Source organism: Crocuta crocuta, unplaced genomic scaffold (genome assembly GCF_008692635.1).
Source record: "Crocuta crocuta isolate KB4526 unplaced genomic scaffold, BGI_CrCroc_1.0 scaffold70, whole genome shotgun sequence".
NCBI lineage: Eukaryota > Metazoa > Chordata > Mammalia > Carnivora > Hyaenidae > Crocuta > Crocuta crocuta.
This window is the reverse complement of record NW_027528417.1, coordinates 7,774,473-7,800,450: the sequence shown is the minus strand read 5'-3', so window position 1 is coordinate 7,800,450 and position 25,978 is coordinate 7,774,473. Positions and strand designations below refer to the sequence as shown.

General features: G+C 34.7%; 1 protein-coding gene across 3 annotated transcripts in view; it reads right to left on the bottom strand.

Moving 5' to 3' along the window:
* The window catches only part of ACAP2 (ArfGAP with coiled-coil, ankyrin repeat and PH domains 2), a 147,749-nt gene that overhangs the window by 16,589 nt on the left and 105,182 nt on the right, over positions 1-25,978 (bottom strand). For 2 of the 3 annotated variants that reach the window (XM_077754350.1, XM_077754351.1), the window contains 9 exons: positions 24,279-24,391; positions 16,809-16,860; positions 15,169-15,269; positions 14,504-14,609; positions 6,170-6,378; positions 5,798-5,867; positions 2,833-2,924; positions 1,052-1,236; positions 76-168 (listed from right to left, as the gene is read on the bottom strand). In XM_077754350.1, coding sequence (XP_077610476.1) covers positions 76-168; positions 1,052-1,236; positions 2,833-2,924; positions 5,798-5,867; positions 6,170-6,378; positions 14,504-14,609; positions 15,169-15,269; positions 16,809-16,860; positions 24,279-24,391 — 1,021 coding nt within the window. The remainder of the gene's footprint in view (positions 1-75; positions 169-1,051; positions 1,237-2,832; positions 2,925-5,797; positions 5,868-6,169; positions 6,379-14,503; positions 14,610-15,168; positions 15,270-16,808; positions 16,861-24,278; positions 24,392-25,978) is intronic. The other variant, XM_077754352.1, reaches the window with a different exon arrangement.

The following is a 25,978-nucleotide window of genomic DNA, read 5'->3' as shown; positions in this document are numbered from 1 at the left end:
ATCAAGATTAAGCACTAACCACATGCATTTTTCAGCAAACAATACCAATTAACATTGAATTTCACCAAAACTCACCAGTCTCATATAAACTATTGGCAGACACTGTGGAGGGTAAAGATTCTCTTCCATCATCAGAAATCTGCTGGATTCCACTATCATTACTTTTGACTGTTTTAAAGAAAAATCAGCTAGTGATTAAACTTCACACCGTTAGAAAACAATCTACTACAAACAACAAGTTTTAAAATGAGCTCAGGTACATCAACATGAACTCAGCCACCAGCAGAATACATTTATTTAACACAATTTTAATCCTTTTGAACACTTAGCTTATCAAAATATGAATCAATCACAAAGCCTGACAATAAACTTATCTTCAGAGTCACAACACATCTCATTACCCCATAATAGGTCAGGGGTGTTAAAGAACTTAATTAATTATATGACTGTAAGTAATGTGTAATTCTGAGACAATGGGTAACATCTAGAGAAATGGCCACACCGCACAATGACCACTGGCACAGACTTGGAATGCTCCACAAGAGTAGTACTTACTACTACGTAGTTTTGAAGAAGTATCAAAGTAGGAGAAGAGTGAATCTAGCTCATCAGGACAGAACAGAGACTCCCGCCTGGCCTCGTCGCTATTTACAGCAACCACTGAGGACATGCAAGTTAGCAAAGCACAAAGCAGGCCGTAAGAAGGGAAAAGGGCAGGAAAAAACGTTACTGGGAAAAATTTAGGAGGAAAAAATAGGAAGGCTATTAGGTGGTTAATAAGATATTTAGGGCTTGTTGCCATGACAGATTTATAATTCCCATCTCCCCTTGCATTTTAAGCAGTTTTATTCCCTAGAATATACACATTACCTAGAAATGTGAATTACCAAGACGATCTTTAAATTTAACCATTTTAAAGACATAGAAATCCATTTTTTCTTTATAATACGCAGAAGACAACGGGTTTTTTCCTAACATTTAAATAATCTACAATGGCTACTAATTCAGAGATGAAGAAAGCGACCTCAGTTTAACAAGTAAGCTGTAATACCTGAACTTGGGGGAGGCACTCTGACTTGGTCACCTGGCCCAAGTTTAGAAATGCTCAGCCTCTTTTCTTCACAACTTTTGGAGACAATCCTCTTTTCCTGCTCAGGAGGTGATGATGATATAGAATATTTATCCACAAATTTCCTCTCCACATATTTTGCTTTGATATATGTCTCTTTCTCCTGTCTGGTACACATAAAAATGTCATGATGTTCTGCTTAATCTAATCTTAGCATGGCTGAAAAGAAGCCATTACATATTGAATATCTCCAAAAAAGCCACTAAATGTATTGCTAGTTAAAACTAAATTTGTGACATTATGCAACATATTTCCTTTCCAAAGATGTAATAACCTACGATCTCGTGTTCAAATGAAATACAAACAATAAACTAAATGAAAAATCACAAGTATTAACATGGTAGTCTCTTATTCTCTGAATTTCTGTGCTCATTCATTTCCATACATATTCCCTTGAAGTGAAATGAAAACATTTCCAAGAAAATGGAAAACATGACAAAGAAAATTATAAAAATTTATGGAAATTAACTTTAATTTCATTTTCCTCCAACAGAAAATGTCACATACTGAACTATCACTCTTGACGGCCATAATTTTTCCTAAGACAAGTACTTTAAAACAACATAGCATTCCTAAATAAGGAGGAAGAAAATATGTCACATTTTAAACTTTATGAAACAATCAAAAAATACCAAATCTGTTTTATACCTTTTCTTATTATATCCTTTTGATATGGTTAAGTCTTTGGCTAAAATAGAAGATATTTCAAGGTCTGAAATAACTCAGCCATGTGTTATCAAATAATCTCATTTAAGTGATATTAGTGCAGAAAACAGTAACTTTAAAATATTATTGATTATACATAAAGATTTAGTTAAAGATAAAATCCCAACATAGGATTACAGCAAATAAAATTTTAACGCTCAAACTAAAGAATCATAAAGACTAAAAGCAACATCAACAATAAAAAATAATTACGTATCTTGAAGGCACTCTTAGACACTTCATTCAATGAGCCTCCATGTAGAGAATTGGAAGTATAATTTCAACCATAGCAATTAAGTACTCCCTCCCACACCAGAAGCTTCTCTTTTGCCTTTAATTCTTTAACATCATAATGCGATGTATTAAGTATGTGTTTCACAGATTTACTGAACTAAGTTAAACAATGTAAAATTATTCATTGTTGGTAATAGAAACTTGATCCTTAGAGACATTAACAAACAGATGATCTCTTTTTAAAGCCCTGCCAAATACAGAATCAGTCTACTTTAACTGCTAAGAGCTTTTGCATTCTATGTAGAGACTTAATTTTTGAGACTGTCATCTGGAGACTGTAGTTTATTATATAATCAATAAAAAATAATTATCTAATACATATCCAAGAAAAGAGATAGCCATCTTTAAAAAAAAAAAAACTTTTTAATTCTTTATTTATGTTGAGAGAAACAGACAGACAGTGAGGGAGGGGCAGAGAGAGAGAATCCCAGGCAGGCTTCATGCTGTCTGCACAGAGCCCAACACGGGACTCAAAATCATGAACCGTGAGATCAGGACCTGAGCCAAAACCAAGAGTTGGACACTTAACCAACTGAGCCACCCAGGTGCCCCGAGATAGCCATATTTTAACAGAAGCAGTACTGTTCTCTTCTAAACAGTCTGCTTCAATATTACATATCAATTATAGTGAAATAAAATCATAGTATATTCCTGCTTACGGAAAAAAAAAGGTAACAACACATGGAGATAATTGAAATTAGTACCTTTGTCCTGGTTGTGGTTTCTTTACTCCCATTTTTTCCACTTTAGCTTCATAAACTCGGTTTATAACATCATTTCCCAATTCACACATAAGCTGTTTGGCAAGAAAATAGGAAAATAAGCTACAAATTCCTAAAAATACTGTAACAGTCCTTAAAGCAAGTACAGCTAACTCATTCCTTTCACACATTCTGTAAATGCTGATCCCACAAAGTTTAGAGTTAAAACAAAATGAGACAAGGACTAAGAGCAATATTGTCATTTTGCCATTACCAGAATTCCTCCCCCTAGAAGACTGCCACTAGTAGGTTTCTCCTCACTCATCTTCGCTCAACGATGGCTAGCAAAATGCTGCAGATTATTCACAATGCTTGGTAAACTAAATGAAAAAAGAAGACTGAGACCAAACAGACTAAGTTTTAAACAACTCAAAATGGAAGTAAGCTATTTTCTCCTTATATTTTATATATAAGAATTGCAAAAAGGGGCACCACGGTGGCTCAGTGGGTTAAGCATCTGACACTTGATCTCAGCTCAAGTCATGATCTCAGGACTCGTGAGCTCAAGCCCCACCTCGTAGGGCTCTGTGATGACAGGGCAAGCATACTTGGGATTCTCTCTCCCCTCCCCTTGTCCCTCTCTCAAAATATATAAATGAATTAAAAAAAAAAAGAACTGCAAAATATTTTGTTTAAAATTTTCAATTATGTTAATGTACCAGACAGCTATGTTTCAAACAAATGTTAAAAACTGAACTTATTAATAAGCTCACATCTACAAAACTGATGCAGAAATTAGATTTCTACCTCTCATTCCCCCCACTTTCTTCTCTTTTAAATTCATAACAATTAATAGAATCTATCTAATTAGGGCTCCACCTTAGGAACCAATTTATTACTTTCATCCAGATGTTTATGCAATAATTCCACAAAGCTGATTTTTCTTTTACTTTACATAATTGAAAAGATCACCAGTTTATCTATGGGTTGAAATAAAAATACAAGTACGTTGAGAAACAATTTTTGGGGTGCCTGGGTGGCTCAGTCAGTTAAGTGCCTGACTTACGCTAAGGTCATGATTTTGTGGTTTGTGAGTTTGAGCTCTGAATCGGGCTCTGTGCTGACAGCTCAGAGTCTAGAGCCTGTTTCTGATTCTGTGTCTCCCTCTCTCTCTCTGCCCCAACCTGCTCTCACTGTATCTATCTCAAAAATAAAACAAACGTTAACAAAAAAAAAAACCCCACAATTTTCAGGCAGAAATAAATGCAGAATATACCACAATCTCTAAACAAATATATATATTTTTTACAAGATGATAACTAAATGGTGGGAATTAAAAGGAATATATTAGTAACCAATATATGAGTTTTATAAATCTTACAGAAATCCAGCTGTGATCTAAAATTACTTATGCGGGGGAGCCTGGGTGGCTCAGTCGGTTAAGCATCCAATTTCGGCTCAGGTCATGATCTCTCAGTTCATGGGTTCAAGCCCTGTGTCGGGCTCTGTGCTGACAGCTAGCTCAGAGCCTGGAGACTGTTTCAAATTCTGTGTCTCCTTCGCTCTGACTCTCCCCTGCTCACGCTGTACCTCTCTCTCTCTCTCAGAAATAAATTTTAAAAAATAATGATAAAATAAAATTACTTATGGCGTTTTCATGTATTATGAGTCCTCACACAAGGAAAAGGGATGACTTAGTTTGCTGACTTACCTTGAGAAACGTAAATTTGCAAAAAGTCCTATGTTAAAATGGCTCAATGATAACAATATGCAATACCAATCCATTAGGGAGTGCACTCATACATCTCATAATTTTAACAAAAATTTATGTGATTATAAAAGATTAAAATTAAGGCACATATTTGAAGATTATTCTTTAAGAAGCCATAAAATATGTAGGAATGTGTTTTTCTTAAAAGGTGAAGTGACTCGCAGTTAAGAATGCTACATAAACTTAGCGATTTAAAAAACCCAATATGAGGGGCGCCTGGGTGGCTTAGTCGGTTAAGCGTCCGACTTTCGCTTAGGTCATGATCTCGCGGTTCGTGGGTTCGAGCCCCGCGTCGGGCTCTGTGCTGACTGACGGCTGAGAGCCTGGAGCCTGTTTCAGTCTGTGACTCCCTCTCTCTCTGACCCTCCCCTGCTGACGCTGTCTCTCACTCTCTCCTAGAAATAAATAAAACATAAAAAAAAAAAAAACCCAATATGAAAACACCAGATTTAACAAAATAGCCTCAGAGGCATTCCAATACAATTTAGTTTATTGTAAGCATGGAGAAACTCTATATACTTATTTTTAAAAGCTTATTTACTTATTTTGAGAGACAGTGTACACACACATGCCTGCCAGTGGGGGAGGGGCAAAATCAGTCAGGGAGAGAAAATCTCAGGCAGGTGCTGCTCAGTCAACACAGAGCCCAATGTGGGGCTCAAGAACCGACAAACTATGAGATCATGACCCAAGCCAAAATCAAGAACTGGATGCTTAATTGACTGAACCACCCAGGTACCCCTATTTACTTATTTTTTAAATAGGCTCCACACCCGGCAGAGCCCAATACACAACTTGAACTCGTGACCTGAGCAGAGATCAAGAGTGGGATGCTTAACCAACTAAGCCACCTAAGGCAACCCTAGAAACTCATACATTTTATAAATCAAGATTCTAAAATCTTGGGGCGCCTGGGCGGCTCAGTTGGTTAAGTGTCCGACGTCAGCTCAGGGCATGATCTCACAGTTTGTGTCAAGCCCCGTGTTGGGCTCTCTGCTGAGAGCTCAGAGCCTAGAGCCTGCTTTGGAGAGAGAGAGAGAGAGAGAGAGTCTCTCTCTCTCTCCACCCCTCCCTACTGTCACTCTCTCTCTTTCTCAAAAGTGAATAAACATTAAAAAAAAAAATTTTTTTTTAAAGATTCTAAAATCTTGACATTTTATGTGAAATTCTGAAACATTTCTAAGTATTTTATTTTACCTTTAAAAGTTCAGGCTCCCAGGTGTCTAAAGTTAAAGATCGTACTTTTGAAAAATGAACTCCAAGACTCCTAAGCGAGGAAAAAAAGACTATATTATTCTCCTTTAATGGGATATAGTCGCTGATACAGCCCTCAACAGGTAGGTAAATTAAGGAGAGTTCTTAAACGGTAAACGGTAAAACAAAATCCTCTAAAGCACCCCGCAAACTAGATTTTTATCCACACTACAAAAGGGACAAGGATACAAATGACAGTCAAATTAAGGCAAATGGAAAGGGACCCCTAACCAATGCGACACAATAATTTACTATGCGTGTTTACCCAAAGGAAGTCTTCCCCCGCCTCCCCCCGCCCTGGGCAGGCCTACCCACCGGTGGATCCCAGAGCACTCGATACACAGGGTGATGCCCAGGTTGATGCTGGCCCACCGCGGGTCTGCCAGACCACAGTCACAACAGCTGGCATTGCCAGGGATACACTGGACTCGCTGCAGTGCACTTTCTCCTTTCAATAGTTTATCTTTTGACTCATTTCCAGAATCCAGGCTTCCTGTGGATGGAGATGATTTCTTATCCAGCTTCTAAAAGAATTAAGAATTATTTGTTTAAAAAAAAAGATTAGTACTATGCTGTACATTACATGCTCCAAACAAAACCTTCCAATCAATAAACTGAAGGCTTCTTGGGAGCCTAAGCCAGGCACTGTTCTAGGCATTACAGATTCAATGATAAAAAGATACAGCTTCCTCCATCAACTGGCATTTAGTCTTGTCAAAAGAAACATAAACACTGGAAATGATATATATATTTATATAAATAAATATTTACATTTATCTTATATTTAATTAATATAAATATGTGTATATATATAAAATAAGCGACAAATGAACATGTGAACAAGATATGAGGGAAAAGAGAAAGGGAAACACTTATTTAACATGCAGGACCAGAGACAGATGGAATAACCATGAGACTATTAACACTCAAGAATATTATTATTTTGTATCAGGATTTTCCAAGGTATTCAATGAACTGTAAGCAAGTTGTTTCAGTTACTGCAGTGAATAACTGGAAATTGTATGGCCTTTTACTAAAGAACAAGTCAATTAAATATTTTTTTAATGTTTATTTTTGAGAGAGAGTGGGGGAGGGGCAGAAAGAAAGGGAGACACATGATGGATCCGAAGCTGGCTCTGAGAGAGCCAGAGAGCCCAGAGCTGGGCTCAAACTCATGAACCACGAGATCATGACCTGAGCTGAAGTCAGACACTTAACTGACTGAGCCACCCAGGTGCTCCCAAATCAATTACGTGATTATAATCATATTCCCAGCAAAGGAAGTGAGAGCCTGAGAAGGGAGAAGAAGGCACTGGTGTGAGAGGCCAGAGCCTGAGTAGGGGCAGGTGGCAGCAAAGAAAGGGTTTTGGTTACATACAGGGGGACTGATCATATAAGTAAACATATTAAAAATAAGAGGGAGCCATATTTTTCTCACTGCAGAGACAGGGTTATTTATATGGAAAGGGGGAGAATTTGAACAAAGCCTGTTGTGTGTGATTAGAACCGGAGAAAACAAGAGGCATACTAGTAGTTTTCAGTATAAACAGATATATAAAGAAATATAGATGTAAACATGTATACGTGTATATACATACATCTATTCCTTTATCTTGGTTTCTAAAAGCCATTCACCACCAAAACGAACTAGGGCTCTTTGGAGAAACTGCTGATTTTAGCACTGGTGCAGAGAAAGTACAAGATGAACCTGGAATGTCTCATCATGCTAGAAAGTAAGTAGGAACTCAGACTAAACTAAGACATGATAAGAACATGTCAAAAAGATATAGAAGCCAGTGCTCCACTGGCCAAACTTTGGGTCAATTCAAACAATAAAACAAATAATGATAGTAATGGATTTTAACACATTGAAAAAAACTACACCCACATAATTAAATTAAAAAATTTAAAGCTTAATGTAAGGAACAAAATATTCACATAGTCTCAAAGAACCTCCCCTTACAAAATACTTATCCCCTATAAAGCGATGTTATAGTACAGAAGCCTACCAGAGACCACCTTAATCAAGTGATCAAAGTTAACCACCAATAACAGGACAAACCAAAGTTAGGTGCCACCTGCGTATGCAGTGAGAGGAACACAGCATCATTTATCTAACACACCTGCCAAAGATGCATAATCTTGTAAGTAAGCATCAGATAAACGCATACTGAAGGACATGTTACAAAATAACTAGCTTGTTATCTTCAAAACTATCAAGGTCAAGAAGGTCAAAGTAAGACTGAGGGATTATTCCTGAGGGAAGGAAAGTAAAGAACTGTGAAGACTATTATTACCTGTGCTTCTGGACTGTATATTACTGGGACTATTGTTAATGATGTTTGGAATTAAATGGTAGCCATATTTCAGTGCTCATGTCCTGATTATGAGGTCAGTACCATGGTTTTTATAGGACAATGTCCTAGGGTGTGGGAAATAACACTAAAGTAATAATGGGTAATGAGGCACCAAGTTAGAAGCTTACTCTGAAATTGTTTGGGGGTAAAGTTATTTGTACAACATTTGGAACTTCTCTGAAAGTTTGAAATTATTTCAAAACTTTAAAAGAATCTGTGTTATTAGAAGATGTTCAATACTGTGAATTACCTCATAAGCAAATATCACATAGGAAAAAGACGTCAATATAATACAGAAACCTTGTTGGCTCATTTAATTTTCTGCTATAAGCTAATGTTTTTGCACCAAATTAAAGAAGCTGAGAGCAAAGTATACTGCACAGCAGAACCTGGGCCAGCCACCTCCAGGAACACAAGAATAAACATGACATCCATCCCCCATTCTTCTTCTTAGATCATTTTGTCCATGTGCTTGGACTCATTCTCTCTGATCTTTATGCATTTTGCCTTTGTCACCATATTTCAGTAGCGTCAACCCTTCTGTACCCTTCCATTAAGCTATCTTCATCAATTTTTTTAAGTTTATTTATTTTGAGAGAGAGCATGCATGAGCAATGGAGGGGCGGGGGGGGGTGGAGTGGAGAAAGAGAATCCCAAGCAGGCTGTACACTGTCAGCACAGAGACTGATGCAGGGCTCAATCCCACAAACAGTGACATCATGACCTGAGCCAAAATCAAGACTCAGACGCCTAACCAACTGACCCACCCAGGTGCCCCTATCTTCATCAGTTTTTAAAGTTAACTCCTATCTATACTGTAGCATTAATTTATTATGAATTTAACTGCTCTGATATTGTTACAGATTCTAAAGTTCCTGAAAGTATTCTAGTTACAAACTGACACAGGTTTTTAGGGCAGCCCTACCCCTATTTTTCCTATAATCCCTAGTATTTCTGGCGTATGATTTTTCATAACACAGGTATTTCAGTAATGCCACTAGCTTCTTCATCAGGAATGATATGGATATACATAGAATTTTGTTCCCTCTCAAAACTTTGCTAAAACCTAAAAAAGATATTAAAAGGCATTATGCTCGGCCCTTACTGGACAAAACTGTGATAATCTGAACACCAAAAAGTGTAAATACTGGTATTGGCCATCTGTATGTCTTCTTTGGACAAAAAAGTCTATTCAGGTTCTCTGACTATTTTTAATTGATTATTTGTGGGGTTTTGTTTCTGTTTTGGGTGTTTTTTTGGTGTTGAATTGTATAAGTTCTTTATATTTTTTAGATATTAATCCCTTATTGGATATATCATTTACAAATACCTGTTCCCATTCATTAGGTTGCCTTTTCATTTTGCTGATGGTTTCCTTCAACTGTGCAAAAGCTTTTTATTTTGATGTAGTGTCATTTTCTACATTCTTTTCCTTGCCTTAGGAGATATAGCTAAAAAAATGTTGCTATGGCCAATGTCAAAGAAATTTCTGCTTATGTTCTCTTTTAGAAGTTTTATGATTTCAGGTCTCACATTTAGGTCTTTAATACAATTTGAGTTTATTTTTGTATACGGTGTAAGAAAATGGTCTAGTTTCATTCTTTTTGCATGTAACTGTCCAGTTTTACCAGCACAATCTATTGAAGAGACTGTATTTTCCCCATTGTAGATTTTCTTGTCTCCTTTGTCATAGATTAATTGACCATATAAGTGTAGGTTTATCTCTGGGCTCTTTATTCTGTTCCATTGATGCATGTGTCTATTTTTGTGCTAGTACCATATTGTTTTGATTACTACAGCTTTGTAGTATATGTTGAAATCTGGGATTGATACCTCTACCTTTGTTCTTCTTTCACAAGATTGCCTTGGTTATTCAGGATCTCTTATGGTCCCATACAAATTTTAGTATTATTTGTTCTAGTTCTATGAAAATTGCTGTTGGTATTTTGACTATTGGGATTGTACTAAATCTGTAGCTTGCTTTGGATAGTATGAACATTTTAATAATATTAATTCTTCCAATCCATGAGCATGGAATATTCTTCCATTTGTGTTCTCTTCCAGTGCTTTATCAGTGTTTTATAGTTTTCAGGGTACAGGTCTTTCACCTTCTTGGTTAAATTTATTCCTGAGTGGGGCCCCTGGGTGACTCAGTCAGTTGAGTGTCCAATTCTCAGTTTTGGCTCCAGTCACGATCTCATGGTTCTTAGGTTCCAGTCCCGCTTCAAGCTCTGCTCTGACAGCATGGAGCCTGCTTGAGATGATCCCTCTCTCCATTTCTCTTTCTCTTTCTCTCAAAATAAATGAGTATGGGTATTTTATTCTTTTTCATACATATGTAAATGAAATTGTTTCCTTAATTTCTCTTTCTGCTATTTCACTATTAGTATATAGAAACACAACCAATTTCTACATATTAACTTTGTATCTGAAACCTTACTGAATTCAAACCTTTAAGGTTTTCTAAGTATAATACCATGTCATCTGCAAATAGTGACAGTTTAACTTCTTCCTTACCAATATGGATGCCTCATCAGGGAAATGCAAATCAAAACCACAATGAGGTTATCACCTTACACCTGTCAGAGTAGCTAAAATCAAAGAGACAAGAAAAGTAAGTGTCGGTAAGGATACGGAGAAAAAGAATCCTTGTGCATGGTTGGTAGGAATGTAAGTGGTACAGTCACTGTAGGAAACAGGATGGAAGTTTCTCCAAAAATTAAGACTAGAAATACTATTTGATCTAATAATTCCACTACTAGGTATTTACCCCAAATAAAATGAAAACACTAATTCGAAAAGATGTATGCAGCTCTATGTTTACTGCAGCATTATTTATAACAGCCAAAATATGAAAGCAACTCATGTGTTCACTGATAGATGAATGGATAAAAATATGTATACATGTGTACACACACACACACACACACACACACACACACACTGGAGTATTGTGCAGCCATGAAAAGGGATGAGATCCTGCCATTTGTGCCAACAAGGAATAACCTAGAGGGGATTATGCTAAGGGAAAAAAGTCAGAGAAAAACAAATACCATATGATTTCATATATATGTAGAATCTAAAAAACAAAACAAATGGATAAACAAACAAACAAAGAAACAGACCTATAAACAGACAACAAACTGATGGTGCCAGGAATGGGGGGTGCAGAATGGGCAAAATAGGAAGGGGAGTGGGAGATAAAGGCTTCCAGTTACGGAGTGAGTAAGTCACAGGGATAAAGGGTACAGCACAGGTAATACAGTCAATGGTATAGGAGTAACACTGTACAGTGAGGATGGTAGCTACACTTGTGAGCACAGGATAATGGACAGAGTTATTATTTCAGTGTTCTGTACCTGGAACTAATATAATGTTGGGTGGCAATTATACTCAAATAATTTTGTAAAAAAGAATAAATTACTATAATTAACTGGGACCTATTGTACCTACATATTTACATGAGTTTATAATGATGCCCCCAAAATTAGGCATCTGTCCCCACGTAGGAAGCTAATAAACTAACCAAATGTGGTAACTAAAAGAAAAAATCAAGCATTCTATTACAGTAACTAAATAACTGCAGCTGGTAAATAAAAGCTATATGTAACATAAGATTTCAAGTTAACCAATGTGGTGGGATGACAGAATTAGAAAGTTATAATTTTACAAATTCATCTGTTAAACCATTACATGAAGGGTTGATGGGGGAGTAGATCTTATGGGAGCAAAGCAACACAAAATAGATTTATTACACAAAGTAACAAAGACTGGGAAAAATGGAATGTAACTTTACAGTGGAGGAGGCATACTGTCATCTTTCTAATCCAATGTGTCCACTTCATTTTCACATAGAAGGCTGATCTTAGCAATAGTAATAGTTGGATAACCAAGTAGCATTTTGTCTTTCCTGTTACAACGTGAAGTATACACATCACCTATGATGTAACTGTATCAGTTGGAATTCTATAGGAACAACTAACTTCCTCTCTTCAGCAAGTTACTATCATGAAAAAAAAAAAAAAAGGCCTTGTTCTAGACTGAAAAACTTGAGGGACAAAACAACCAGATGCGAGGCCCAGTCATAGAAAAGATCATACTTTGTAAATAGGATGCAAAAGACATTTTTAGGACCACCAGGGACATCTGGATATAGACTGGGTAATAGAGGATATTAAGAAATTACTATTAGCTATGAGAAGAAATAATGACTGTAATCTACTTTAGAAAGCTATTGTGTTTTTAGTTAAAAAAAAGAAAAAAGACATTTGCCCACAAAAACAAGGAGAATAGAAAAGAAAATAATAGCAACAAAATTTTAAAGGCTGGAAGACAGATGGATGAATGAATAGTAATTGAGCAGACCAAGGCCAAATCTTACGATGGCTGTAAGCAAAATCTGAGTTCATCAATTTACATTACATGATACTTAAATGGCTCAAGTATTTATACCAGTTAACCCTGGAAATGAGAATCAAAGAGGGAGAAATGGCTGTTTAAGGAACAGTTAGATCCCACGGATTCTTCCCCAACTCTATGCCATTATGGACCTGCTCTCACACATAAACACAAATGACTAGGAGTTTATTTTATTCTCTGAGGAAATAAAGCAGAGAGTCTCTAAACGGTATTTACCTGACAGGTAAAAGGCAGAGGATTAAATGAACACTGAACACTGAGATCCTAGCAACTAGCTCCCAGCAAGCCCTTATTCCTATGCAACAGACTGGTGAGTCTTTTGTGGGAAATCTTATCAGCTGAAACAATTCCAAAGATCCTAAGACTGGTTGTTCTTAGAGGCTCATAGTCAAACACTCCTAACTACATTCTTAGAGCATCCAAAGAGGTTTTTAGTCCTTAACTTGTAACCAGAACAGATTACCAAACAGCCAAGAAAAACCTCTGACACAACATTTCTCAGCATTGCCTATACATTGAAATCACTTAGGAAGCTTTTCAAAATATTGATGGCTGGATCCCAACTCCATTTGTTCTGGGATGCGACTTATGTATGGGGATTTTTAAAAAATCTGTTTGTTATCATCCTGTGCAGCCGAGTTTAAGAACCACAGCTCTAACCCTGCATCAACGAAGAAAAGAGGGGTTTACACGTACAAACATTCAGCAAACAAAAGAAACTCCTAGAAATTTAATATGTGCTGACTGAACTAAAATATTCAATAGAAAATTTTGGAGATTAACTGAGAAAATCTCCCAGAACTAGAACACACACACACACACACACACACACACACACACACACACACACACACCCACCCACCAAAGAAAATCATAAGATCAGTCCAGAAATTCCAGAAAAAGACAACAGGAAAATTGAAGTGATGCAGTACAAAAGAGATCAGAAATATGAAAGACTCCAACAGCAATGTTGGAAACTAAAAAACAGTTCAGTTAAAAATTCTTAAGAATAATTATTTTCTTTTTTAATTAAAAAAATTTTTAATGTTTTATTTATTTCTGAGAGAGAGAGAGAGAGAGAGAGAGAGAGAGACACAGCGTGAGCAGGGGAGGGTCAGAGAGAGAGGGAGACACAGAATCTGAAACAGGCTCCAGGCTCTGAGCTGTCAGCACAGAGCCCGCTGTGGGGCTCGAACACACGAACCGTGACATCATGACCTGAGCTAAAGTTGGACGCTTAACCAACTGAGCCAGGCACCCCAGAATAACTATTTTCAACCTAAAAATTTCACACTCAACCAAACTATCAAACAAATGTGAGGATAAAGACATTTTTAGACATGCATGGACTCACAAATACCTCATTTTCAAGAAGTTACTAGAGGAATTGGTGAATTCCATTTCTTAAGACTTATTCATGCCCTTGCTCATTAGAATATATAAAATCACTGGGAAGCCAAAGCCAGACTATGTGGACCCAAGACTCCACATTCAGCTTATCTTCTCCAGGGAGACTTCAACCCAGAGGCTGAACTTTCTTTCTTTTTTTGACTTTTACAAATTACTATTCGTTTTTTTTTTTAAACTAATTTTTATTAATTAGCATAGTAAAATATTTTGGGGAAAAATACTTAGAATACCTTATGTCAATCTAGGACATATATTCAGATACTGAATTAAACATATATTGAAATAAAATGATAAAGTGAAGAGAAACAAAGAGAAATTGAATCTAGATTTTAATAGTAAAACCCCATTCACTTACAAAATTCAACCTCCATAAAAATCATATAAAATAAATCATATACTGCTGCAACTAAAATTAAAAGTGTATGGCAATGTATCATTTTGTATTCCAGTATGGTTTACTAACCTCTGATTCATCACCCTTCTCTCTATAAGCAGTAGCAATACTGGTCTGAACAGCCTTAATCCATGCCTGGCGCAGCTTTTCAGAATCTGCCTGAAGCATACAACTTCTAGAAGGAAATAACATTATTTTCTCAGACACAAAATTAACCCCCAAAAATAATAATAAGATTTACTTTGCTATTTAATAGTCTTCTAGCAAAAAGTAATTTCCATTGAAAGGTTTTAGGACAGTATATTCAGGAAGAAATCAGGTTCCAATAAAATAAGCTGCCTCTTGAAAAAAAATCACAAATTCTGTACATTTTAAAAAAACTTCAAATTTATCAAATATATCACTAATTTTTTCTATTGGGTAAGAAATATGGAATGATAATTTTCAAAGAAATTGATCTGATATATGACTTCAGTTCACCATCAAGACCGTCAAAATGTTTTTGTATGACCACATCAATAATCTTCGTGGAATTTACAGAAAATGATCTTGGATGGAAGTTATGTAAATACTGGACTGTGATACCTGTAATCACTAATTATTAAAATTTACCGCTAAAGTACTTTTTTCCTCTTCAGCATAATCACAAGTAAAACACAAATCTTCCTCTACTAAGTAAAGTTCTTCAAGACACAGAAACATACAAGGAGCGCTCATTCTTTAGACCCACTTACTTGGTTGGAGAGACTACCTCAAAGCAGAAACGCCTCTCGATGTCTTCACAGTGTTTCACAGTGCAGAGCCTTAGATCTTCCACTACCACGGTGGGGTTATCCTACAATCAGGAAATAAAACTCCCATGTTTATCAGCTTCAGTTTTAAACACTATTACCAAGAATAACGTACTTAAAAATATTATTTGGAATAAATGGGTCAAATTTTAAAGATTTATATTTTATCATTTTTATTTAAGATTAGAAATAGGAGTTATCAACAGAGGTATAACTAATAAAGTAACTCTGTCCTGTTCATAATTTTATGTCTCATAAAATTGCTATACAAGGATTAAATGAAAATATATATATAAAGAGGGGCGCCTGAGTGGCTTAGTCGGTTAAGCGTCCGACTTTCGCGGAGGTCATGATCTCGCGGTTCGTGGGTTCAAGCCCCGCGTCGGGCTCTGTGCTGACTGCCAGCTCAGAGCCTGGAGCCTGTTTCAGTTTGTAACTCCCTCTCTCTCTCTGACCCTCCCCTGCTCGCGCTCTCTCTCTCTCTCCTAGAAATAAATAAAACATTAAAAAAAAAAAAAGAAAGAAAGAAAAAGAAAATATATATAAAGAGCTTAATCTAATACTTGGTAATTAATTAATAGGTGCTCAATAAATGCTAGCTTAGCATCCTATAAATTTTAATTTTCTTCCATTTTCTTTCGCATCCATTACTTTCCTGCCCCCTCCCATATAATAAAAGCTACTTTCCTCAAAAAAGAAGACTTTAATAGGCAAGTCTTAAGTAACTAAAAAAAAAAAGCCTATATAAATTCTTCTTTAAATACCTAAGAAAATGAGAAAGGTTCTATCATTTTTCTAGTATTTAACAAAAATATAAACTCAAAACTAAGTTTATCAGAGCAGCAGAAACCATGAACTAATGAGTTAGAATAAAGGGCTTGTGTGGAATACGCCTGCTGGCACAGAACCGAGCAAATAATATTTCAGATTGTGGATCTCTAGGGTAACGTGAGTATTTAAAATGTACAGTTGTATACATCAATCACAAAGACTCACTAGGCAAAACTCAGGTCATCAATTTCCTGACGGGTTATTTCCCCCTGGTTAAACCTTCTCAAGTCCCATGTAATCTTAGCATGTCTTTCAAAAAACAAAAATCCCTTACCCTTAAAATAAGGTTCAAGAAATGTATAAAAACAATATTAACAAATTTAGAAGTTTCTATCTAAATTACTTCAAGCTAACATTTTAATGTCATTTTTTAACATTTCCATATTATCACCTTTGGCCCTAAGATGATATTTCTTAAAAGGCATCTTTTCCTTGGGCGTCAAAATGCTACTACAGAATGGTGGCATTGCTCCTGGCACACTGCTGGTCAAAGACACATGAAGAAATGAAAGTAATAATCCTGGGACACAGAAACATCCATCTCAAAACTAGAATTTAAGAATTCAGGATTCAAAATCACTCTGCTTTTAAGAATCAAAAGCTAATCCTGTCCACTTTTGAGTCCTCTTACACCGGCCTAAACCTAAGACTAATGGCGATAATTTTACATGCAGGAGTATTTACAAGACGAACAGACAGAGAACTGAAACTGAGGACTCACTGGGTTTTCACTTCATTAACAAAACACCTACCTTAAACTTTTTCTGGTATACCAACTGATTGTTCTGTATTGAAAACCAGCGTCTAAATAATAAAAACAGATTAAGTTTTCATAAACATAATTTATATAAAGCTGCCAGAAATGAAATATTTGGGAAAGCACTAGAAAATCAGTTTATGTTAATTATGTTTTGAGATGTACACTGTTTTGTTTTGTATAGACTGATGTCAATGAAATCATTGTGGAAAGAACAATTTTAAATCATTTTAAAGCCACAGATTAGGAAAAGATTACTGTATTTTGATTCATTTTATGTCAGAAATTTATGTCCTAACAACAGCAGTTATCCTTTATGCTATCAAAAAATAATTGTTTTAAAGTAGAAACTTAGTTGGAAGTTACTCAAAAAGAACTAAAAATTTTTCCCCAAAAGAACTGCTTCTATTATAAAGTAGAAAGAAATTTATGTTGTAAATAAGACTATCCATTTGTACACAGTAAAATACTGAAATAAATGGTGCTTTGTTTTCAACCTTTCTGCAGTGAATTCAGCAAGCATTTGATTTGTTAAGCAAAAGAAGAAATTACATCAATTTCGAACTGATATCCAACAGATCATCGCCAATTCACTTGACCTTGCTTTAAAAGAAAATATTTCTAAGCAGAATAATCTGTTATTACTAAAAACTATTCACATATTTATGCTGTTCTGCTCATTCTTATATTTTATAAAGCAATTTACTTGCAATAGTCTTTAGAAGAAAAAGCTAAGCTATGTATGGCATATTGACTAATTCTAATTTATTAAAACAGTACAAGAACCTAAAGACTTACAAAAAAAAAAATCACAGCCAAAAGCCATTCATAAAAGGAAGCAAAAATTCTCATCAAGCATGAAAGGTAAAACTATTTGAGTCATTATTTTAAAATTAGTTTCATGTGAGATGATTTCTATTGTAAACATTAGTTATTAATCTATTAGCAGATAGAGATTCTACCTTTTCAGTGATACTAATACAAAGCACTAGAAATGGTACTTAGACATATTTAGAATTTCTATTTTAAAAAATTAAGTTAATTCTCCAAAGCTGAGAAATGATTAGATGCTTTTCTATTTTTAAGCTAGACAGATTGTTAGGTTTTCTTGCTACTTAAAAAAGGTATCACCTTTACCATTAAAATAGAGATCTGTTAAATAAGCATCTAGGTAAAATGACATGAGTTGCCTCTAAATGCAAATCATCAAGAGGCAGGCTAGAAAAGGAAGAACTTCTGGGTTTCTTTGCTTTGGGACACATAGTTAGTTAGAAATGTTAAAAGGAAATACCTGCAAATGAACAAAATGGTGCAGCCCTGTCACATGGGATGACATGCAATGGACCAATCTCTGATAGTGATTAAAGTGTTTTGTAAAAAATCATTTGAAGTATGGTGGATGATACTAATAACAATTATTATGGTTTATAGTATAGTAATCATATTATAGAATTTGGTTTTTTAAAAAAACTACAGTTTTATTGCACAATGGAAAAACACCCATGTAGCCATGTAAACTTTTCATGCTCCTGAGGTCTTTTTAAAAAAGAAATTCCTTTTGAAATGGTGTACCTTAGGAATAATAACCTCTAAAAATAACAGAACAGTACATATAAACTTTTTGGTCAGAGATCACTTCCTTTGGTTGTTAACTGTACAGATCATATATATTTCTGAAACCCAGTTCCCCTGCTTATCTATCCGCTGCCGGGTGACTCCTCACATCAGCCATTTTTTGTACACTCAGGGAAGACACTATAAGTTCATCTTAATTTTGATATTTCCTAAGGAAGAAATTCATAATGTACCCCACATAGAAAAAAATTCAATTACTAAGATCTATATGTCGTATGACACTGTCTCTCCTCCTCTGCCATTAAAAAATACAAAAGAGCCAACTACACTCATTCACATTGATTAAAACCTTAATCAGGTAGGTTAAATGGAATATAATTTTTGAACTGCTTCTATAGAATAATCCTAGTTATTATTAACATCTCTAATAAAAGGAAAAATGAGACAGTTCATAGCCTACGGTGTATAGAATAAAATACTTATTATTTCTAGCTCATGCTCTCTGTAATTTGGAGCTACCTCAAAAGATAATTAAATTATAAAAAAACAAACTTTAGAAAGCACTATGCTGACACACTATAGTCTACAAAATTCAAATGTAGACCAAAAATCCAAAAGACTTGTTGTATAAAGGAAATTTTCTTGGGTCACCTGGGTGGTTCAATCAGTTAAGTGTCTGACTCTTGATTTCAGCTCAGGCTGTAATCTCATGTTTTGTGGGATCGAGCTCTGTGTCGGGCTCTGTGCTGACAGCATAAAGCCTGCCTGGGATACTCTCTCTCCCTCTCTCAACAAATAAACAAACAATTAAAAAGGAATTTTTCTTGGTTAAGAAAAATAATACCCCACTTTATATCCATCCCAAATTGAAATAATTCAATAAATATCTTAGACCAAAGTACTAAATTCATTAACAATTAGATATTATTGACTTTCAAATACCTATAAGAGCTTCCAGGTAATAAGACAGGGTTTAAAGGGAAAACATGTTAAAAAATAAATCAAGTGTCCTTTACCATGTTTGATCACTAGTCCTAGAACTGCACTTGAAACCAGTAATATAATATAAAGTCAAACTTCTAAATCTGTAGAAGCTTTCTCTCTAAAACTATTCATGTATGTGCCAAATAGATGAATATTTTAACAAAATCAAAAGCTTGAGCATGTATGGCTACTGTCTTTCAAATTCAATTTGATTTTTCCCAAGGAAAAATACCAAAATGTAAAACAAAAAAATCTCTAAAAAATTGACAATGTTTCCTTTCAATAAAACTAAAATGAGGGGTGCCTGGCTGGCTCAGTCAGTTAAGCATCTGACTTCAGCTTTGGTCATGATCTCATGGTTTGTGGGTTTGAGGTCTGCTTTGGGCTCTGTGTTGACAGCTCAGAGCCTAGAGCCTGCTTCGAATTCTGTGTCTCCCTTTCTCTCTGTCCTTCCCCCGCTCCCGTTCTGTCCTCTCTAAAAAATAAACATTAAAAAATATTTTCTAACTAATAAGACTATTACCAAAAAGACTAATTACTAGTCATTGTTTAAAAATGTGAAAAGTATTTACTGTCTTACTTCCCTTAAAAAAAAAAAAAATGAAGGCATTCGCATTACTCATCTATATCTTCAGAGTAACTATAAATATATCAAATGTTCTTTTCCAAATTAAAACAAATTGAGAAGATGGGCAATGAAAAGAGAATTCCATTCCTCAAATAAAATGTTTATATTTTCTTCCCAATTTAAACATGAGACATTATATCCATTGCAAGTAATCCAACTGAAATGCAGGTTAATTATGAGCTTTCTCGTGCCAAAGAGGAAACTGGAGTAAGGCAGAAATGAGAGGAAGGAAGCCATTTGGTACCTGATATGATCGGGCTTTTTCCTGTCATGTGAAAAAATGGGGCAGGATTAAAACATAAAGGAAAGGTGGTAAAAGAATGAAAATGCAAATGTGCAAAATAAGCAAAGGACTAGCATGATATGAAAATAAAGCAAGAATTAAAGAAACAAGCTTAAGCTCACAACCTAACAAAACTGTTGCATTTTCTTCTCAAATTTATACAAGTATGCAGTAACACAATTAATTCCAACTCATGAATCTGAAATGCTGATATTTCAGAAATATTCAAAAATTGTCTTCAATTATTATGATATAAAACGCTCTGGTAGGACTTAGCACACCTGGGCATACCTCTACTATTATTTTTACTCCTCTATGTCGATAGCTATAAAATACAGACAATACTTTTCCTCATCTCAGTAAGTTGCTCCTAAAAAATTAAGGAAAATAATCACTATCTATATAGACCTTCATAAACCTGAAACAAATGAAAATTTTTCATAAGGAAAATAGGATCAGTAATTAAGTATTTCAAAGATTACAAAATATTATTAGCCAACTAAACCTACCTCCCACCCGTTCTCCCCCTTTTCATCAATGATAGCAGACTCAAAGGCCATACGTTAAGAGTATCTTTATTTAAAAGCATCTTTAGTCTACACATACACTTTTTACTTTTTAACAAAAAGCTAATAAAAATAAAATGTATATCTGTGCCTACAATATATAGAGTACTGTAAGAAACTGTATACTACATCTTATACTTTTAGCTATATTTCCTTTCTCATTCAACAAAGACTGAGCACAGCTTATAATTATTTGGCTTCTTTATTCATTTTAGTAGCTTACAACTCAATAATCTTAGTATTTAATTATTTTGCTTCTTGATTCATCTTTTCTGAACTTGTCATAAAAAGCAACAGACATATAGGTACGAGTAATTCATCTAGCACTGATCTGAGCCTGAGGTGAAGCTGCCATGTTGAGAGATGGCCTGATATGGAAAGATAATTTTGGTAGGTCTTACATGTTTTCAGAAAAATATATATTATAGACATATAAATTCTTAGGAGACACTACAAACTAGAAGCCTGAAACCAACCAGAAACAAACTCAACAACTCACAAAAGACACAAAACCCCTCACTGCTTACACTCTTTCAATCACATCACACAAAATGTTTCTTCAGTTAAATTTCAAACTACAGAATGATGAATAGATTTTATGAAGCACAAAACTACCTGGGAATTCCTAGTCAAATTCATTTACCTCAGGAAGTAAGTCTTTTTTAAAACTTGGCTTAAAGAAAAAAAGTTAGCCTCAATAGGTGATGGGGATTTTGAAGGAGTGCACTTGTGATGAGCACTGGGTGTTGTATGAAGCATGGAATCACTGAGCTGTACATCTGAAACTAATACTATGCTGTATGTAACCTAGAATTTAAATAAAAATCTACTAAATAAATAAATGGCTCTGAAAATATTACATGCAACACTATTCCATAAAGTATAGATAATGGCAAATTTGTCCTCATACAATTGGTGACTACAAGAGAAAATGTTTCCTAAAACTAATCTAGAGACAATTTAAAGAAGATACTTAAACAGCAGGTAGAAAAATCTTTATGCTTGAATAACTGGAACCCTAGATTGTTAAAGTTAAGGCACAAATATCACAAATGCAGTCTTTTATCCTACTCTAATAAAATATATTAAATCAAGCTAGATAGAGCACTAATTAGAGAAGTAAGGCAAACTCCAAAGTCATATATAAAGAGAAAGTACTTCCTGAAATTAGACTTTTTATAAATTTCATATAAGAAATTCAAGATGTATTCCAAATTTTTAAATGAAAAGCATTAGAAAATTCTAAATAACATTTAATAGATTTCGCTCTTCTCCCTTTCAGTTACTGACCTATAACCTAGAAAATATCTAAAACTTGTTACAAGGTTTAGATTTTTGTTTTTGTGAAGACTTTTATGTAAAGTTTACATACTATATTCCTTAGAAGACTGCTTTTTACTAGTATTTTCATGAAAATGCTCTTTTTAAAAATGCATATGAAAATGAAATTTGCTATCCATAATTTTTCCTAATAATGTAAATAGAGTAGGAAGTTTTAAAAGTCTTTAAGCTATTTTAAAAATATTTGGGGCACCTGGGTGGCTCAGTCAGTTAAGCGTCCGACTTCAGCTCAGGTCATGATCTCATGGTTCATAGTTTCAAGCCCCGCATCGGGCTCTGTGCTGACAGCTTGGAGCCTGGAGCCTGCTTCAGATTCTGTGTCTCCCTCTCTCTCAGCCCCTCCCCTCCTCACGCTGTCTCTGTCTCTCTCAGAAAGAAATAAACATTAAAAAAAAATTTTTTTAACGTAAAGTCTATGCTTAAATCAGTATTACTTTTCTCCTATTACCCTAAGTGGCAATGCAACTTTCCACTAAAACTTACTGTGCTTCACTTTGAAGTCTGAGATCATTTCTCATTGGAGTAGTCCATGGAAGATCATTTCATTTCTTCTTAACATAATGGTATAGGTTCTATGGATTTATTGTATTTTCACTGTGTTAAACATTAAGTAGGTTGTTTTGAAATCTGAAGGTTAAAATTCAATTCTAACATTACCTCTTGAAACCATACTGGTTTGAAAATCTTTGTTATAATAATTTGACAAACTATTTTTTATTTTAATTTCCTATTCTGGCTATGGAAATTTTCCAGGAAAAACTTAAAGATTATTGTCTTAATTTTTACACCTTAGAAAACAGAATTTCAATTTTTTATCTTCACTTTATTAATAGTTAAAAATATTATTTCTAACCAAACCACCTTACTTGGTCCTTTTGTGTTCATACATTATTTTAGAATTTCTACATAATTCAAAGAGGCTTAATATAACTATATAAATATGATATAAATCATTTTCCACTTTATATTCATTCTCAGATAAAGAAAAATTATTTCAAATAAAACACACCCCATACATTTAAATATCTGGCAATATCAAATGCTAGGGAAAGGCTTAACGAATCACTGACATTTGAAAATACCAGTGAATATTTTCTTCCACATAACCTCATCAGCAAGAAATCAAGTAAGTGCATTAGGAGCCCATTTTAATATTTTAAATATCCAAGGATAATAGTTTTCCATTTAAATTAACAAAAATGTATACTAAACAAGAAAATTCCATTTATTTTGCTAATGTCCGTTTTTAAAAAAAAAATCTTCTCTATCATTAAATGAATTCATATCTTGTTCAAGTAGCAAATAAAATATACACATTTAACCAATAATATAATAATAAATCAATTCACCAGAGCCTAGTGTTGTTCTCAATTATTACAAAATAGTTCTGACTACTTTTTTGGGTCCTTATGCCAAACAACAACAAAAAATGGCATCCTTGAATAAAAGACTAATCACTACTATTTGGAAGTATGATCCTGAATCAACACAATCTTTTTTTATTCTTTAATACACAGAAAACTATGATAAAATATTTAATATATATATTTAACAGATCTGCAGGATTAACATCTTATAAAAATTAGCTTAGCAAAAAAAAACAGAAAAAAAGCCACGTTTTTGGTCGCCATCAAGTTTAGAATACTAGAGCACTGACTGCCACACACACACTTCACATACCAAGTAAATGTGCTGCCAAAGCAGGCACCACACTTCACATCTAAAACAAGCCCATTTTCTAAAAGTCTTGGTTAAAGTTATTGACTCAGGATCATCTGGCTAAAAAATTCATAAGCAAACACTAAGTTAAAATGTATATAAACATCTTACAGAGAAGGTACCCAAAGGAGAAAACAATTCTTGCTTTCTGATTTAAACACTGCTTAAATTTTAGAATTAGTGCTATCATTTTTCACTTGCTTCTTAGGATCCCCTTTCTTAGAAGGACAACTTATCTTCAATGGACTGGGTTCAAGAAGGCTACTGTGGGCTGTGAATTTAAAGAATTGGGAAAGAAAGAGTTGCCACAGAGAAGGTCAGAAAACTGGGACTATGGTAAGATCAAGACTAGTATTTGAAATATATTACCTGTTCCAAGTTTTGAAGGCATTGCTGGCTCGTTTGAACAGATATCCTTCCATAACAATACCATTTGCAGCATCTACATTATATTCTAACTTAGAATCATCACTTGAGAAATCCTAAACAAAATAAAAAAGTTCATACAATTTGATGACATCCCCTAGATAACAAATTTATCATAGAGAAACAGTACAAATCATAGAAAAGCTTTCTATTCTATTAAGATAGTTATATTAACAGTATTCATAACAAAAGGGGAGACCTAATTATTATAACATAAAACACAGATGATTATATAGAATATATTCTGAAAAAGAAAACAATATAAATTGATTTATATACTGATTTATATACACTGACTAAAGGCACAAAATAATATGTATACAAATAGACAAAAGGAACAACTAAATCCTATACATGATGTTATGTTTAAAATGATTTCATTTTAGGGGTGCCTAGGTGGCTCAGTCGGTTGAGCATCCAACTCTGGCTCAGGTCACGATCTCATATTTCATGGGTTCAAGTCCCATGATGGGCTCTGTGCTGACAACTTGGAGCCTGGAGCCTGCTTCAGATTCCCTGACTCCCTCTCTCTGCCTCTCTCCCACTTGTGCTCGCTCGCTCTCTCTCCAAAATAATTAATAAAAATTGAGAAAAAATAAAATGTTTTCATTTTACTCTAACATCATATTGTGATGTGTGTAACAGTATTTTTAATAAGTGATATAAGGGCACCTGGGTGGCTCAGTTGGATGGACGTCCAACTTTGACTTAGGTCATGATCTAACACTTCGTGAGTCTGAGCCCCGCACTGGGCTCTGTGCTGATAGCTCAGAGCCTGGAGCTTGCTTCAGATTCTGTGTCTCCCTCTCTGTGTCTCTCCCCGGCTTGTGTACTCTCCCTCTCTCAGAAACAAATAAATAAATAATAAAAAATTAAAAAGTAATATAGATATTTTTTAAATTGGGATACTTAAATCTAGCTCTATCCTCTAAGTATATTACTATTATGGTATTTTTTAATCTGATAATAATAACTCCACTATTAGAGAGTTCAGAAGTAGGAAAAAGGCTTTTCTTTTTTCCTAAAATAAAATTTTGTTTTGCAAAGAAGACCCAAGTTTAAAGTGGGCATGCTGAGCTCACTTTTTTATGAGGATTATGAAATCCTTCATAATCTTCTGTCATTCTACTGTTCACTTGAATGCAATTCAAACTTTCAATTTTCCTCTAAGGATTCGTGAAGTTTTGAAATCAGAAGTGTTATGTTTAAAATATTTTCTGATGAACTTACAAAGTAATTTGGGTTGTTTTTTTTTTCCCCAAAGTAATTTGTACAAAACTGCAAGAGTGCTGCTATCCCCAATTTTAAAACTCTAAAAAAAATCAGTCCCAGAACCTTCAAAATTATATCTGGACCAATAATCAAAGTTAAAATGCTATCCTTTTAGGGAAGAGTAAACTTTCTGTCTTGAGAAAGATTCTGGCAGAAGCTAGATGACCATCTGCCAAAAATGCTGGGATGGGAGTGTCCTCCACTGGAGGGAGACAGAGTGAGCACCACCTAGGGGCCATCCAAATTTAAGAGTCTACAAAGATGGATAATGGAAATAGACTAAATTCAGAAAGACAAAATCCGTTAAAAACAAAAACCATTGACATCTCTCAAAATTTAACCATAAATAGACGTGATAATCTCAGGCGCCT